The sequence below is a fragment of the Rhinatrema bivittatum genome, chromosome 5 (genome assembly GCF_901001135.1).
Source record: "Rhinatrema bivittatum chromosome 5, aRhiBiv1.1, whole genome shotgun sequence".
Lineage (NCBI taxonomy): Eukaryota > Metazoa > Chordata > Amphibia > Gymnophiona > Rhinatrematidae > Rhinatrema > Rhinatrema bivittatum.
In genome coordinates, this window is record NC_042619.1 from 220,726,696 (window position 1) to 220,744,721 (window position 18,026).

At 47.4% G+C, this 18,026-nt stretch overlaps 1 protein-coding gene across 5 annotated transcripts in view; it reads right to left on the bottom strand.

Moving 5' to 3' along the window:
* CTPS2 (CTP synthase 2) overlaps positions 1-18,026 on the bottom strand; it is a 428,947-nt gene that overhangs the window by 329,806 nt on the left and 81,115 nt on the right. For 4 of the 5 annotated variants that reach the window (XM_029603286.1, XM_029603287.1, XM_029603285.1 and 1 more), the window contains 2 exons: positions 16,624-16,794; positions 16,033-16,133 (listed from right to left, as the gene is read on the bottom strand). In XM_029603286.1, the coding sequence (XP_029459146.1) occupies positions 16,033-16,133; positions 16,624-16,794 (272 nt within the window). The remainder of the gene's footprint in view (positions 1-16,032; positions 16,134-16,623; positions 16,795-18,026) is intronic. The other variant, XM_029603284.1, reaches the window with a different exon arrangement.

Sequence of the window (18,026 nt, forward strand, 5' to 3'; positions counted from 1 at the left end):
ACAGTTGGGCACAAAACCGTTGATATTTCTTGGGCACAGTATCAGGAAAGACATTTAATAAGGCCACTGTAATATTGAGATTTATATCAATTTCCAAAAGTTTACCTAGCCAGGCAAATATCTCCTTCCATAAAGGAACCAATTTAGGGCAGTTCCATCAAATATGCAAATAGGTGCCAGTGGCTCCACAATTACACCAGCACTTATCCTCAATGTGGGCATAAAATTTATGTAGTTTATCAGGGGTGAGATACCACCGATACACCATTTTGTAACAATTTTCCTGAAGTTTGGCGGAAATCGAGCATTGTCTGGCCGATATATTTATTTTTATTTATTTATTTTTAATTTTTATATGCCCATGTTCTTGTATGAAATACAAATCACTCCGGTTTACATAAAACAGTGAAATGCCCAAAAAAGGGGGAGGGGCTTTACATAGATTTCAAAATAGATTACAAAAAAGATTTCAAAATAGATTTCAAAATATTTCATAGATTTCAAAATAGATTACAAAAAAATGTTTACATAGATTTCAAAAAAGGGGGAGGGGCTTTACATAGATTTCAAAATATCACCCCAAGTTCGCGCCCCCAGCTGGAATTGCAAATCTGTCTTGTTTCCTGTCTTTTAACCAGTTTGCAATCCACAAAAGGACATTGCCTCCTATCCCATGACTTTTAGTTTTCTTAGAAGCCTTCTGAAAATCCAAATATACCACATCTATTGGTTCACCTTTATCCATAGGTTTATTAACCCCTTCAAAAAAAAATGTAGCATATTTGTGAGGCAAGATTTCCCATGTGTAAAACCCATTAAATCATGTCTATCTATATGTTCTGTGATTTTATTCTTTATAATAGTTTCCACAATTTTTTCCAGGACTGAAATCAGGCTTACCGGTCTATAGTTTCCCCAGATCACCTCTGGAGCTCTTTTCATATATCGGGGTTACGTTGGCCACCTTCTAGTTTTCAGGAATAATGGATGATTTTAATGATAGGTTACAAATTACTCGTAATAGGTCTGAAGTTTCATTTTTAAGTTCTTTCATGTTACATTATATTCTAATTTCATTTTGCGTTCCTTTGGTAATTTGAAGAAATAATCCCATCTTATTTCCAATCTGTCTGGGGTCGGGGTTTGGCTAGAGGACATCCTTCTATCCTGATCTCTCTAGTGAAGATTACCTACAGAATTTCCACAATAAACTGCAGGGGGGGGGGGTGGAATGAGATTAGTACTATGCAGGCAGAATCCTCTTTAATTCCATCAAAGCACCAGGGCACTATGTATGCTGAACCTTCTGCGCCCTCTTATGGCCTCTTGTCATACTGCACAATGTCATAATGACATGCATTTCATTTCAATTACATGTTCTATGTATGTTATATTCTATCCATTAGCTATAACATCTTTTGATGATTACACCAGAGGGACTGTCTAGACTCAAAATATTAACTTGCTATTCTTTTGACTATATTGCTTCCTGTTTTGGACTTATTCTTCAGGATCTTCTTTCTTGCTATATTGTATTTCTTGTAATTTTAACCCTTTTATATCTATTTTTATTATGAATACACCTTGTTTTAAAAACTTCTTCCTTGGAGCTAATCTTCATTTTTTAATTCTATTATTGGGTATGTCGGGCCAGTGTTCCAGGAGCAGTTTGTCTCTGGTTGTGCCTCCGTGACAATGTCACTCAGAGGGTACTGTTACGACTGGGCTCCGGTCAGGAGTCGTGAACACCACCCAGAAGGGTGGCTCCAGATTGAGAGAGACAAGAATGGCTGATACAGGGTCTGGGTCCAGGCTGGGTCAGGGCAGGCGGCAGATAGCAGTGTCTGGGTCCAGGCTGGGTCAGGGCAGGCGGCAGAAAGCAGTGTCTAGGTTCAGGCTGGGTCAGGGCAGGCGGCAGATAGCAGTGTCTAGGTTCAGGCTGGGTCAGGGCAGGCGGCAGAAAGCAGTGTCTAGGTTCAGGCTGGGTCAGGGCACAGTAAGCAGGGCAAGGCAGGTCAGAAGGCCCGTAGGCCACACGCACACACAGAAGGCCCGTAGGCCACACACACACACAGAAGGCCCGTAGGCCACACACACACACAGAAGGCCCGTAGGCCACACACACACCGTAAGCAGAGCAAGGCAGGTCAGAAGGCCCGTAGGCCATACATACACAGAAGGCCCGTAGGCCACACACCGTAAGCAGAGCAAGGCAGGTCAGAAGGCCCGTAGGCCACACATACACAGAAGGCCCGTAGGCCACACACCGTAAGCAGAGCAAGGCAGGTCAGAAGGCCCGTAGGCCACACATACACAGAAGGCCCGTAGGCCACACACCGTAAGCAGAGCAAGGCAGGTCAGAAGGCCCGTAGGCCACACAAGGCAAGGCAAGGAAAAGGCCCGAAGGCCGCGCAGGGCAAGGAAAGGCCCGAAGGCCGCGCAGGGCTAGGCAAGGAAAGGCCCGAAGGCCGCGCAGGGCTAGGCAAGGAAAGGCCCGAAGGCCGCGCAGGGCTAGGCAAGGAAAGGCCCGAAGGCCGCGCAGGGCTAGAGCAGGGAGCCCAGGAGAGCTCGATGCCGAAGCACCGAGGCAACTGTCAGGCAGGGTTATAAGGACACACCCAGAGCACAGAGTGGACAGAGGAGATGGACTGGGCCTGTCCGGAAAGCCAGCACTAGAGGGACCCCTTGTGGTGAGGCGGTTGCACTGCAGCCAAAACTGTAACAGGTACAAGTTGGCGGTGACAAGCACCCACTCCTGAACTGGATCCAGCTGCCCCATGCCACTCACTGATCACATGAGGAGGATGCAGCATTCTCTGTAGCTTGCTCTAGGGAGAAGCTGTAGTGAGAAACGTCACTGGCCAGTATCAAGCCTTTCAGCAGACTTGAATGAGGTGAACAAGTTAGCCAGCCTGCAGGAGTGAAGGTTGCAGGATCACTAGCAGGCCGATATAGAAAAACGCGCGGGAGAGCTGGCGGGCGCCCACTCTCCCAGCGCGCGCACAGGCCACTCTCCTGGGCGTGTGATTCAGGAGGGTGGTCTATGCAAATTAGGGCCCGCGGTAAAAGGAGGCGCTAGAGACACTAGCACGTCCCTAGTGCCTCCTTTTTGACAGGAGCGGCGGCTGTCAGTGGGTTTGACAGCCGATGCTCAATGTTGCCGGCGTTGGTTCTCAAACCCGCTGACAGCCATGGGTTTGGAAAATGGACGCCGGCATAATTGAGCGTCCGTCTTCTGACCCGAGGCCGATTTTAAATTTTTTAAATTTTTACTTTTTTTTTTTTTTACTTTTGGGGCCTCTGACTTAATATCGCTATGATATTAAGTCGGAGGGTGTACAGAAAAGCAGTTTTTTCTGCTTTTCTGTACACTTCTCGGGTGCTGGCCGAAATTAATGCCAGCCTTTGGGCAGGTGTTAATTTCTGAAAGTAAAATGTGCGGCTTGGCTGCACATTTTACTTTCTGTATCGCGCGGGAATAACTAATAAGGCCATCAACATGCATTTGCATGTTGCGGGCGCTATTAGTTTCGGGGGGGTTGGATATGCATTTTCGACGTGCTATTACCCCTTAGTGAATAAGGGGTAAAGCTAGCGCGTCGAAAACGCGTGTCCAAACTTGGGCTAACAGTGCGCTCCAGAGCGCACTGTACTGTATCGACCTGTGTATGAGAAACAGGTCAAGATCAGAAATTCTGGAAGGGCTAAGATATGGAGAAACAGGAGATCAACTCAAAGTCAGTCACCTTAATGACTGTTGCTTGGCCTGCAAACTCTCCCTTAGGGTGCCCAGCAGAGGCCTGTGGTCAACCAGGGTACATGATGGAAGTCTGGGAAAGGGTGTTCACTGGGAGCTTATGGTCATTTATTTATTTATTTGTGCTTTTTTTTAATATACCGAAGTTTAGTTAGAGGCCTTCACTCCGGTTTACATGTAAAACAACATATTACAATAGGAGTAACCACTGATATAACAATGTAACTGGTAAAACAATATATAACAATATAACTGTTGCGATCAGAGTAAAATATAACAGTCAGGGGAATAACAATATAGCTGGAGCGACCCAGTGGGTTAACGTCAGTGCTAATATAAACTGTCCAATAAATATAAACTTCCAATAAATAATATAAACTGTCCAATAAAGACCAGGGTTTTGGCAGTGCCCAGTAAAGGTTTGGGGCAGGACTGGAATTTATCGTTCAGAAAGGCATCATGGGAAACATCCCTGCTTTCCTCAGAAATAACTTATTTCCACAGGATGACCACTGTCCCCTACTGATGCCACTAACACCAATCAAACATGGGGCCTTATTTGCAAAGAATTTTTTCTGTGCTGTGTCTCCTGAAAAAAAATCTTAATTGAATAGGGTCCTTTAAGTTTCATGTTTCTTTCTTTTTTCTCTCTATCTATAAGGTAAAATTAGGTTCCTTACTTGCTAATTTTCTTTCCTTTAGCCCTACTAAGACCAGTCCAGATGCATGGGCTTTTCTCCCCTACCAGTAGATGGAGACAGATAATGAAAGCTTTGTTGGAAGAAGGCTTATAACGGACTGTGCCACCTGCAGCTCTTCAGTATTATCCAAAAAACCTCCCCATGAGCAGGGGTTAAGCAGGAAAAACCCGCTCAGAGAACCTTTAGAAAACAATTGAACCCTCATACAAAAAAAAACCAAAACAAAAACCCTCTGATAACAGTAGAAGACAACAAAATCTGACTGGATATATACAGTACATAGCTGAGCAGGACAACGGGTAGGACTTATAATGCTGCTTCCAGCAATTCTTTCATTCTCTGTCTCCGTCTGCTGGTAATGGAGAAAAACCCATGCGTCTCGACTGGTCTGGTAAGGAGAATTAGGAATGAGTGTTAAAAGATGCGTGACTATGTTTACTGCTGTCTTAATTTCTTTTTTATATCTTTGTGAATACAGCCATTCAATTTACTATTCTGTTAGTTTATTAGACTATAAAAAAACATTATTTTTATTAGAGCTGCAGCAGTTTTGAATGGTTAATTAAATCTGGCATTAGCGTCTGTAACCTGAAGTGACATTAATGCAAACTATACCAGATCTGAAATATTATTTTAACATAAAAGAAGAGAAAAGGACTTTAAGCATTGCTCTGGTATTTTATTAAATTAAAATACAAACAATACTTGCTAGGGTGAATAGAAGACAAAAAAAAGCATTTAGATATTAATTAATCCAATGCAGGTTCACAGAAAAGAGAGTCTGCTCCATCAAGCGTAACTGTCATTTGTCAAGCCTTTCAGAGAATATGTACAGCACCAGGCGAGAAAGTCCATTCAAAGAAAAGAAATACTACAGAAGGAGGCTGCAGATTTTCCTACTGAAGATGAACATTCAAGGAAGAAGAAGTCACTGGAAGGGCATGACCTACTTGCTTTCACAGAAGGTGCAATTATTAATTTAACCCCCCAAAAAATCATCAACTGAAAGCATAAGAACATAAGAAGTTGCCATACTGGGTCAGACCGAGGGTCCATCAAGCCCAGCATCCTGTTTCTAAAAGTGGCCAATCCAGGCTACAAGTACCTGACAAGTACCCAAACAGTAAATAAATCCCATGCTACTAATGCCGATAATAAGCAGTGGTTATTCCCTAAGGCAGCGGTTCTAAACCAGTGTGTCGCGACACACCAGTGTGTCGCCAAGCACCGGCTGGTGTGTCGCATGCTCCCAGTCTCTCCCGCTGCTCTTTCTTCCCTGCTGCCTTTGCCGCTGGGCTATCAGCACATTCAAGCCCAGTGGGAACGACAGCAGTGCTAAAAGAAGCTGTGGCACCTGTGGCTGGCCTTTTCTTCTTCCCGCGCCTGCATCCCCCCCCAGACCCGGAACAGGAAGTGATACGCGGTGCGCGGGAAGAAGAAAGAGCCGTGCCGCATGTAAAAGTAGCAGCAGCATCGGCCCCCGAGCAATTGAAGCAGCCGGTAATCGAGAAAGGAAACAGCAGCATGAGCCTCCCGCGGCCGATGGGATTCTTCCTTCTTGGCCTGCGGGGGCTGGAGGAGGAGGCTGCTGCAGCTACCATTTGTGCTCAGGGTGGGGGGGAGAGAGGAAGTGAGTGAGAGAAAGAGAGAGAAGCAGCCAGCCAGCCAGTGTGTGAGAGAATGTGTGTGTGATTGAGAGCCTGTGTGTAAGTGAGAGAATGTATTTGATCGACAGCATGTGTGTGATTGAGAGAAACTGGTCAGAGAGATGATGTATGTGTAAATGTGAGAGACAATGAAAGTGACTGCTCAAGGAGATGACTGATGTGTATGTGAGAGTGTGAGACAGTCAGGGATGTGACTCATGTGTGTGTGTGTGTGTGTGTGTGTGTGTGAGAGAGAGAGAGAAAAAGCATGGAAGTGAGAAATCTGGGTATGTGAAAGAAAGCATGGGAGTGAGAAGCCTGATTATGTGAGAGAGAGCATGGGAGTGGGAAGCCTGTGTGTGTGCATGTATGAGAGAGAGACTGGTTGGTAAGGTGACGGTGTGACTGTGTATGTGAATGTGAGAGAGAGAATGTGATTCAGGGAATGAGAAGCCTGTGCACGTGGAGAGCGAGGAAATGCATGGAAATGAGAGAGAGACTGGTGTGGGTGTGTGTGTGTGTGTGTGTTGTATGTGTCACAGAGAGAAAGTGATTATGGGAATGAGAAGCCTGTGCATGTGAAGAGTGAGCATGGGAGTGAGAAACCTGGGTGTGTGCAAGACACAGCATGGGAGTGAGAAGCCTGTATATCTGAAAGAGAACATGGGAGTGGGAAGCCTTTGTGTGTGTGTGTGTATGCATGAGAGAGATCAGATGACTGGTGTGTGTTTGTATGTGAGAGAGAGAAAGAAAGTGATTATGGGAATGAGAAGCCTGTGCACGTGAAGAGTGAGCATGGGAGTGAGAAACCTGTGTGTGTGTGTGTGAGACACAGCATGGGAGTGAGAAGCCTGAATATCAGAAAGAGAACATGAGAGTGGGATGCCTGTGTGTGTGTGTGTATATGCATGAGAGAGATCAGGTGACTGGTGTGTGTTTGTGTGTATGTGAGAGAGAGAAAGAAAGTGATTATGGGAATGAGAAGCCTGTGCATGTGGAGAGAACAAGGATGGGAGTGAGAGACTGGTGAGTGTGTGTGAGAAAGAGAAAGTGATTATGAGAGTGAGAAACCCATATATGTAAGTGGAACACGGGAGTGGGAAGCCTGTGTGTGTGTATGGCATGAGAGAAACTGTTCAGGAAGGTGTCTGGTGTGTTTGTCAAAGACTGTTTGGGAGATGATTGGTGTGTGAGAGACAGAAACTGGTCATAGGGGCATGACTGATATGGTGTGTGTGAGAGACATGGGCCCTAAGGAAGAGGACCATGAGTATAGAGCTTAGCCACTACTGCTGCTTCTGGTGTGTGCTACAGCCTGCATGGAAGAGGAGTAGGAGAGCTGCTGGAGGGGTAAGTAAAGGTGGCTTTTTAAGTTTATTTTTCTTGATTGACTGCCATTTTAATTATTTAATATTATGTGATGTGTCTGCTTTTTTTGAAATATTTTATTGGTGTTTGGAGACTTTTTAATAGTTTTTATGAGTTTTTAATTGTTGGATGTTATTCTGTTCATAGTTGTTGTGAAACATTTATTCTGCTTATTAGTATAGTTTTACAATTATTTCTGTGTGGGGATCTATAGCTGCTTGCTAGTTCTGTTTTCCTAATAAGAGGTGTATTGGTTTTTAGGACCTGATTTAATATTTGTAGTGTTGCCTTTTCATAGATAGGGTTGCTCCTATTTGAGTGTATTCCATAATACAGGTGTAACTGTGTGCGGATTAGTTTATGTGCATTACTACAGATCCTGGGAGTATGTTAGGTCGGTTCTGTGTCTGTTACCGAGATGAGATATTTTACTAGCATGTAAGCGTTTGTATCGGTCTTATTTGTTGTGTTTTCTCAAGAGGACATGCATTGGTGGTTAACTGCTGTCTTTTCATAAGTAGGGCTATTGAGCCTGGAAGTAGAAGGAGTTTGAGTTGCTGTTACTGAGATGACACCAGAACCAGAATATCTTTTTTGTAGGGTGAGTTGTATGGGGAATGTCGTAATTCTGCTTTACATCCATTATTGTGGGTCAGGGGAGGTTCCCGTGGATGCAAACTGTACTTTTACATCTAGCCCTGTGATGATCATGGGTCAGTGTGTCATGCATGTGAGAACCATCTGTCAGGTGTGTCCCGACAGAAAAAAGGTTGAGAACCACTGCCCTAAGGGGTAGATTTTCAAAGGGTTACGCGCGTAACTTACGAGCTTAACCCTGAAAACCTGCTCCTGTGCGTGCCGAGCCTATTTTGCATAGGCTCAGCGACACGCGCAAGCCCTGGGACGCGCGTATGTCCTGGGGCTTTGAAAAAGGGGCGGGACTGAGGCCTCCGGCACAGTGGCTGTGCCGGGGATGGTGCACCGGCAGCTGGTGACGCGCGCAAGTTACGCCTGCCAGAGGGTTAGATAGGGGAAGGGAGGGGAAGGTGGGGGGGAGCGGAAGCAACGTTCCCTCCGAGGCCGCTCTGATTTCGGAGGCTCCTGATTTTGGAGCGGCCTCGGAGGGAACGGGGAAAGCCATCGGGGCTCCCCTAGGGCTTGGCGCGTGCAAGATGCACAAGTGTGCACCCCCTTGCGCACGCTGACCCTGGATTTTATAACATGCGCGCGGCAGCAAGCACATGTTATAAAATCGGGTGTACATTTGTGCACGCCAGGTAGCGCACACAAATGTACCCCGCGCGCAGGTTAGAAAATCTGCCCCTAAGTCATCTTGATTAATAGCAGCTAATGGATTTCTGATCCAAGAACTTGTCCAAACCATTTTTAAACCCAGCTATACTAAATGCTCTAACCACATCCTCAGGCAACAAATTCCAGAGCTTAATTTACACTGAGAGAAAAATAATTTTCTCCAATTTGTTTTAAATGTGCTACTTCCTAATTTCATAGAGTACCCCCTAGTCCTTCTATTATCTTAAAGAGTAAATAACTGATTCACATTTACCCGTTTTAGTCCTCTCATGATTTTATAGACTTCTATCATATCCCCCCTACAAGCTGAACAGCCCTAACCTGTTGTGCGTCCCATCCGTGCTCAGCCCGTGCTGGGCCTGCTCACCTCACTGGTTCCTCCATGGGTCCCGGGTTGTTTTCCCCTGCGGCAGCAGCGAGCACCACTAGGCCTTGGCGTCCCGCAGCGACGGTCACTGGGCCTTCCACTCCAGCCAGACCTCACGGCGGGGCTTGGCGTCCTCCATGGCGTCGGCCCTGCCCCTAGGCGCTTGTGCGCGGACCGCCCGGCCTCTTAAAGGGCTAGGGGCGGATCCCAGGTCCGCGGCGCTCCCTGATTGAGCGTAGTATAAAGGAAATCCCTGCCATCACTTCCTTGCCTTCGCAATCGGGTCGATCACGCTGTGATATCTAGTTTGCCTCTGCGTTCCAGTCTTTGTTTCCAGTCTTGTTCCAGTCCTGTTCCAGTCTCGTTCCAGTTCGTTCCAGTCCTGTTCCAGTCTCGTTCCAGTCCTGTTCCAGTGTCCTTCTGTTCCAGCATCCTTCTGTTCCTGCATCCTCCTGTTCCTGTGTCTCCCCAGGTAGTACCTTTCGGACTGTCTTCTCGGTACTGACCTCTGCCTGTTCTTGACTACGTTGATCACTGCCTGGATTTGACATTTGCCTGTTTCCTCGACCACGTCTGCACGCTGCCTGGAACCGACCTCTGCCTGACCACTGACTACATCCAACTGCTGCCTGGAACCTGACCTCTGCTTGCCTGACTACCCACTGACTGATCTCTGGAAATTGACCTTTGCTTTGGCTGACTACCCACGGACTGACCACTGGTATCTAACCCCTGCTTTGGCTGACCACGCTATCCTGACTCTGGCTCTAATTCTAGCCATTCATTCTGAGACTCTCTTTTGGCCTCTCTGGCACCCCAGACTCATAGCCTGAACATCGACCGCTCACCGTTGCTCGTGGTGGGCACACCCCTGAACTTTCTCTCAAAGAGATCCTGCGAGGCCCACCAGGTGGCCCGGGTAACCAAGGGCTCAACTCAAGGGAACCCCAGGTTGCTAGTGGCGAAGTTATAGCTACCCTCTGTCTCCTCCTGTGCTCCGCCTCCTGGTGGCAGGCGCTCTCTGGGTCCAACCAGGGAGCTTACCAATCCTGCACTAGGCCAAGGGTCCACCTCCAGTGCAACATAACCTCTTTAGCCTTTCCTCATAGGGAAACTGTTCCATGCACTTTATCATTTTGGTCGCCCTTCTCTGTACCTTCTCCAGTGCAACTATATCTTTTTTGAGATGCGGTGACCAGAATTGCACACAGTATTCAAGGTTCAGTCTCGCCATGAAACAATACAGAGGCATTATGACATTTTCTGTTTTATTCACCATTCCCTTCCTAATAATTCCCAAAATTCTGTTTGCTTTTGTGACCACCGTAGCACACTGAAAAGACGATTTCAATGTATTATCCAGTATGATGCCTAGAACTTTTTCCTGGGTGGTAGCATCTAATATGGAACCTAAAATTGTGTAACTACAGCATGGGTTATTTTTCCCTATATGCATCATCTTGCACTTGTCCACATTAAATTTCATCCACCATTTGGTTGCCCAGTCTTCCAGTCTCACAAGGTCCTCCTGCAATTTATCACAATTCGTATGTGATTAAACTACTCTGAATACGTTTGTGTCATCTGCAAATTTGATCACTTCACTCGTCATATCCCTTCACAAATCATTTATAAATGTATTAAAGTCCAAGTACAGATCCCTGAGGCACTCTACTGATTACCTTTTTCCGCTGAGAAAACTGACCAATTAATCTTACTCTCTGTTTCCTGTCTTTTAACCAGTTTGCAATCCATAAAAGGACATCGCCTCCTATCCCATGACTTTTTAGTTTTCTTATAAGCCTCTCATGAAGGACTTTGTCAATGGCCTTCTGAAAATCCAAATATACCATATCTACCAATTCACGTTTATCCACATGTTTATTAACCCCTTCAAAAAAAATGTAGATTTGTGAGGCAAGACTTCCCTTAGGTAAATCCATGCTGGCATGCACTTGAGTAATTCTGCTGGATTTGCAAAAGTTGATTATCTGCTAACAAGCTAAGTGGATTTTTCCCTTAGAATTATATTTGTTTTGGTCCATGTTGTTTTTTGCTTTATTGATACTTGCGGGACTGGTTTGCTCATTTTTGCTTTTTGTATTCCATTAAACCATGTCTTTCTATATGTTCTTTGATTTTGATCTTTAGAATAGTTTCCATGCAGTGTACCCCAAACCTCGGGCCACTACCGTATCCTCCCCAGTAGGAGTCGCTCCGGTATGCCCTGCGCTGCAGGTTATGACCGCATCATCTACAGGATCCTCTTCTGAGTTCCTGCACCTCAGACTACCTTCTCATCATCACCACAGCACAGACATCTTTGGCGGATTGTGGCCCCCGGGCTTGGATTTGATGCCTTGGGCTATTGCTCAATGCGTCTGCTTCAGAGGGTGTTGCTGTCATGGTGAAATCCGTTGTCAGGGGAATTTCTTCAATGGTTGCCATTGCTGGGAACATCCAGGTCCAGTCTCCCGTAGTAGCTGTTTCGGCCAAATTTGGAAAAGAGATGGATCTGGAGATCCCGAGCTGGGTGGTGGTGACCACGAATGCCAGCCTCAAGGGTTTGGGGACAGTCTGCCAGGGGCAATTAGCGCAAGGTCTGTGGTCCCCAAACATCAATTTTCCCTTAAAGGGGAGATTACAGAGTTGCGGCTTGAACCACATGTCAGCCGACCAATTTCGCAGCCATAACAAGCGACGGGCTGAAACCGCCACGACCATACTCCTGGCTGAAGTTTGGATCAAATCATAGACAGCATCTGCCACATTCACAATTCTGGCCTCCAACTGAGCTGCCTGAAGATCTATGCCAGCTGCGGCTGAAGACTTCTCTTGCGCATTCTGGACCCAACGCAAACACGCCCTTTGCATGAGGCTACTACAGATCACAGTTCGTAGATTCAAAGCCGAGACCTCGAACATCCGCTTCAGAAGAATCTCCAGCATAAGATCCTGCACATCCTTTAAGGTTGTCGACCCTGCCACTGGGATTGTAGTCTTCTTGGTGACCTCCGACACCAAGGCATCTACCTTGGGCAACTCCAACAGCTGAAACACGTCCTCAGTCAACTTTGCCATAGCCCTGGCCACCTGCCACCCTGCCACCTGCCACCCTGCCTCCAGGAGATCCCACTCCTGGTTTACCAGCTTCCTGACCTTCTTCAGGGGGCAGAAAAGCCATAGGCGGTCCACGGAGACTATCCAAAACCGGGTCCATCCTCTCATTGTCCAACTCCTCTTGAACCAGTTTAACCCCCAGCTCCTGCAGAACATGGGGAATAAGCGGCTTCCGCTCCTCCTTATGAAACAGCAACACCACATGAGGATCATCACTTTCCACTACCAGAATCTCCTCCAGATCCGTCATGTCCTTATCTACCTTTCGATCAGGATCTGGGTCCCCAGGTTCGACAGGCACATCTCTGGGAACAACATCCGGGTCATCCAGATCCGAGTCCCCTGAACCATTCTGATTCTCCAGATGATCCAGCCTCAGGCGGTGGCAAAGGTCTCCTGAACCCCCTAGACAAGGGTCCATGGCACCTTCGAAACAGAACGAATGTGAGGGCCCACAGACCGCTTAGCCCCCACACTCTTCCTGGCCAGGAACGCCTCATGCATAAGCAGCACAAACTCTCCTCCTTGTCAGACCCAGAGCTGGCCTGATCCTCCCCCTCCAGCTCCTGCAACAACTGGTGACAATGGGGGAGGAGAATCACCATGCCCTAGGGCAGTTCTCCTCCTGGACCTAGTTTTCACCCTATCAGCGAGATTCTCCAGATCCCCTGCCGCACCAGTGACTGGAACCTGAGAACGAGTGGTCCTGCACCCGGGCTCAGCCCCCCCTCCCCGAGGAGTCTTCCCCACCCAAAGCACAATCGCGGCATAAAAGGCCAAATTCAAGTGCCCTCGAGACTGTCCGCACATTCAGCAACTTTTCCTATGATGCAAATAACCCAGCGACACCATCTTGGGCACATGCGGTCGGGCCTGCACCTCACCACATGGCTGCGGCGCATGGGAAAACTAAGGCACAAAAAGGGAAAAACTGGCCGCACTTCTCAGCCCCTGACTCCTTGAGCCGGTAGCTGTGAGTCGCGGTCCCCGCAACGCTACCTACCCAGACCTGGCCTGCCAGGAAGCAGCTACGGCTCAGCTGCTCCTCTTTTTACTTTTTTTTTTTTTTTTTTTTTACAAACCTCTTAAAGAGGTAGGAGCAGTACAGCTATCCAGGTAAAACACCACAGCAGAACAACAAAAAATCCTTAAGGATACTTTCCTGCTGCAGAAATCTGGGAAGAAGCCTTCAGGGACACAGAAGGAACCAGGACCCCTGGCTATCAGCTCCCTGGAATCGCTGTGGGTCAAGCTGCTCAGGGATTGCCAGCTCCCCGCTTGCCCGGCTCAACCTGAGGGATGGCCCACGAAGGAACCTAACACCTCAGGGAGCATCTCCTCTTCACTAAACCTTCTTAAAAGATTATTCTCTTTTTTATTTTTTTAATCTAAACTCAAGACTGCAGGGTTTGCACCTCTACCATCTGCTGTAGACAGAGAAATACTGAGGGACTGCAGGTGGCACTCTCTAGGATGTAGCTGTGTCTCAAACTCTTTGGTTCTCTGCCTCCAGCTGCTGGTAGGGATGCAAAACCCACTTGTCTAGACTGATCTGGGATACGAACAGGAACTTATATTATTTTAAATTTAAAAATTAACTTTTAAATCTTTTAGACTATTTCTCCAATTGTCTTACTTGAAATAAGAACATAAGAAATTGTCATGCTGGGTCAGACCAAGGGTCCATCAAGCCCAGCATCCTGTTTCCAACAGAGGCCAAGCCAGGCCACAAGAACCTGGCAATTACCCAAACACCAAGAAGATCCAATGCTACTGATGCAATTAATAGCTGTGGCTATTCCCTAAGTAAACTTGATTAATATCAATAATGTGACATCAATCATTAAGTTACCTTGCTACTGGTTAATGCAACTGTTATGAACTCTGCCCGAAGGCTCCCCCGTGAGCAGGCTGACTAACCCACGCTGTGTCTTCTTTGCCGACGCGGCAGGACACCGCCGTCGGCCTGCCCACGCGGCCCGGAGGCCACCCTGGAGTCTCCTCTTCACCGCAGCCGGAGCCGCGGCCTTTGCTGCCTTCTCACGGGGCTGGACTGCCCCTGACGTTGTCTTCTTCTTCGCGGTGCTAGGCCGCAAGCCCCGGTGCCAGCCAGCGGCTGGAGCCGCCCCCGGGGCTCCCCGCAGCGGCTGGAGCCGCTGCCGACGTCAGGCACTGCTCCTCAGCCCTACCCTGCTTCTTCGACGTCTGCCGCGATGACGACGGTGCAGGCCGCTGTCCGCAGTCCTGCACAGCTCCCTCCTGCTCTCGCCTAGGCGCGCGGCCGTGTCTTCTTGCTATATTTAAAGGGCCAGACACAGGAAGTCTCCTGGCCCCACCTTTGTGACTGTTTCCTGCTTCAGCCCTATAAAGGGCTGCTCCGTCAGTTGTTCAGGGCCTTGCATCGTGGTGACTTCACTCTGGAGGCTCCTGCCTGCCAGAGCCTTTGTAAGGTCTTCTAGTCTCGTGGAGCTCCTCATCTTGTGATGTCTTCTCGTCATGCCATGTCATGTCTTCGTGCCTGAGGTCCTCGTCCAGGTGTCCTGGTGTCTTGATCTTCTACGTCCTGGTGTTCCTGCCTTCCTGGATGTTCGTTCCTCTGTCCCGTCTTCGCTCTCGGGCCTTCTGGTCCGGTAGGCAGGGGGTCCCTCGGATGATGTGTGCCTGAGTGGACTAGCCTGCTGGTGGACGGTTGTCCTGTGCTCCTGAGCCGTCATGTCCTGGATCTTTCCTGCGCTGTCCCATTCTCCTCGTGGTCCGTGACCAGTCTGCAAGGGCTGTGTAGGGCGCGCAGTGGGACAGGGTGGTCCCCGACTCAGTCCCGTGGGTGGCATGAGTAGGGCGCACTGAGAGACAGTGCCAATGTCCGCCTTCCTTGCTTCTTGTCTTGTCTGGATTCCAAGTTCCTCGTTGTGTCTGTACTTCAGCGTTATGTTTCTGATGTCGTTGCATCGACCCTGGTCTGGGATGCCGTCGCATCGACCACTGGTCCGTGATGTCTTCGAATCAGCCTTGGTGTCAAGTCTCGTCTGCGATGCCGTTGCATCGATCCTGGTGTCACGTCTACATAGTCCTGGTGTCATGTCTTCAACCCAAGTCTTCGTGCCATGTGATGCCGTCGCATCAACCCAAGTCTTCATGCCATGTGATGCCATCGCATCAACCCAAGTCTTCGTGCCATGTGATACCATCGCATCAACCCAAGTCTTCGTGCCATGTGATTCCATTGCATCAATCTTCTTGTCTTCGTGTCAAGGTCCGTCTGCCCTCAACCTCAGGCCAGGCCTGCTGCTCCATGCTGCTCGCAGCAGGTCCGAAAGGGCTCGGAATGGTCGGAGGACCATTCAACTTCCAACATCCTTGGATGTTGGCCTTGGGAGCTTGCTGGCCTGGCGGAGGGTAGACCGTCAGCCATGCAGAGCCACCGTCAACCCTTGGCTCGGCCTGGAAGGTCTGGGTCGGGCTGAGGCCCATGGGCACACTAAACACACCCATTCTCAACAGAATGCAAGGCCTTTGAGGCCGATCTCAACAGAATGCAAGGCCTTCGAGGCCGTACATAACAGCAACATGATATGCTGACTGTACAAGATGCTAAGGAAGAGATTATAAAGCTTGATTTTGCTTGGCTGTTGTTAAACATAGGCCTGAATCAGTAAGGCTTTTTCTCCCACACTGTATCTATGGGAAAAGGCTTTGACGAATCAAGCCCTGTCTGTATCATCCAAGTTCTACATTTACTGTTTGCCACAAAGCACTTACCTCAATGACACAGATTTGAGGTTCTTTTTTGTCATTATCCACAGGCACTTTTGCCTGATTCATCACCCACTCCTGAACAGCATCTGTAATATGAGGAACAACTGGAAGACAAAATACTATTTTATACAATCAAGCAAACATGGAATACGTCACGTGCAATATTCAACAACTAATATGCCAGCACTCCATTGTAATGTGTTCAGTGTAATTTTTTTCCTGCTCCTCCAGCTCAATCAAAACTGACTTCCATTAAACTACTGCATCGTGACCCTTCAGTTGCAACTACCCATGTGGGAAGGGGGAGTGCCCCTGTTTTATAAAAAACCTCCCACTCCAGTCATTGCACCAACAGTCCTTGGCCAGGTGACACAGACCACAGCTCCTATCAGAACACAGTACATGTATGCTCTGAGTCCGGCCAGCATATATGCGATTCCCTACCCCCACCAGGGACTGTGAATGCTGCATGCGTTAAAAGTTTTGTTGATTTGAAATAAGCTGACTACCAGATCGAACAAACTTTATAGACCAAAGTTTGCTCATCTACATTATTTTAAATTCTTTCAGATGCAAACATATTTGCTAAAGTACCTTGCACGGTTTTCCCCAGGTAATCGCCACGCCGTTCCTTGTTGATGACATGCTGGTAAATCTTTCCTGTAGTGATGTTATTATCTCTATAAAGATTGATGTCTAGGAATCTTTCATAGTTCCCCAAGTCCAAATCAACCTCTCCGCCATCATCCAACACAAAAACTTCCCCTAAAATCAGGATGTTAAAAAAAAAAACATTCATAGTTAAGCAATGCCCAAGAAAGGAGGGCTCTCCTGAATGGTTATTAGTGCATGACAGGTCCAAGAAGCCCAAAGTGAATCCAAAGGCTGTACGCCAAGCCACTAGTGAAAGGAGCCAGAAACTTCAAAGGGACACATGCTATTGTAAAATTTCCTCTTTTTTTTTTTATTTTAACAGCTTCTGAAGCAGCTATTCCATATCCCATTCCACCTCCCTCAACCAATTTAGAATATCTCAACCAATAAGAGTTGCTGCTGAATCTCAAGAATAGAAGAAAAGTGTGACTAGTTGACTTACTGACTCTTTCGCCCTTCCCCTGGTCAACTCCTAGGAATAACTATCAGCATCAGTTACTCTGTTATGACTTCCCAGTCGTATGATTCAGAAGAATTCTGGAAGCGTCTCACTGAGGCTAGAGATATAAGCTCTGGGGCCTTCCTTCATAAACCACTCCATTATGCATTATTATGTTATGTGACATGATGTGCTTTGTACCGAAGTATAAATATCTAGGGGCATTAAAAGGGCATTACTGATTACAGTAATAAGGTTTCTTAATATAATGTTATCTGTTTCATAACAAAGGCATGAAAAAGAAAATTATTCCTTACCTGCTAATTTTCGTTCCTGTAGTACCATAGATCAGTCCAGACAGTGGGTTATGTCCCCCTTCCAGCAGATGGAGTCAGAGCAAAAACTGAAAGGACGGCCCCCTATAGGCTGGAGCGCCCCCTGTGTCCCTTCAGTGTAAAGACTATCAGAGCCAAAAAACCCATGGCATGGAGCAACTTAATAATACTAGAAAACCGAACATGAATTTGCAACTAGCAAAATGGAAAAACTCTTGCCAACAGAACTTGCAAAGAGAGCCAACAGGCAGACTGAGAAATAGTTAGCAGTGCTGGGAATCCATCCGGAAAGAAGAAGGGAGGGTGTCTGGACTGATCCATGGTACTACAGGAATGAAAATTAGTAGGTAAGGAATAATTTTCTTTTCCCTGTATGTACCAGGATCAGTCCAGACAAGAGGGATGTACCCAAGCGTCCCTAAAGAGGGTGGGCCCCGGATAGCCCAACACGAATAACCCGCTCCCTGAACAACCCAAAATGCGTCGAGGGCAGATATAGGCGATAATGACGTGCAAAAGTATGTAAAGACTTCCAGGTAGCTGCCCTGCAAATTTCCTGCGCGGAGACC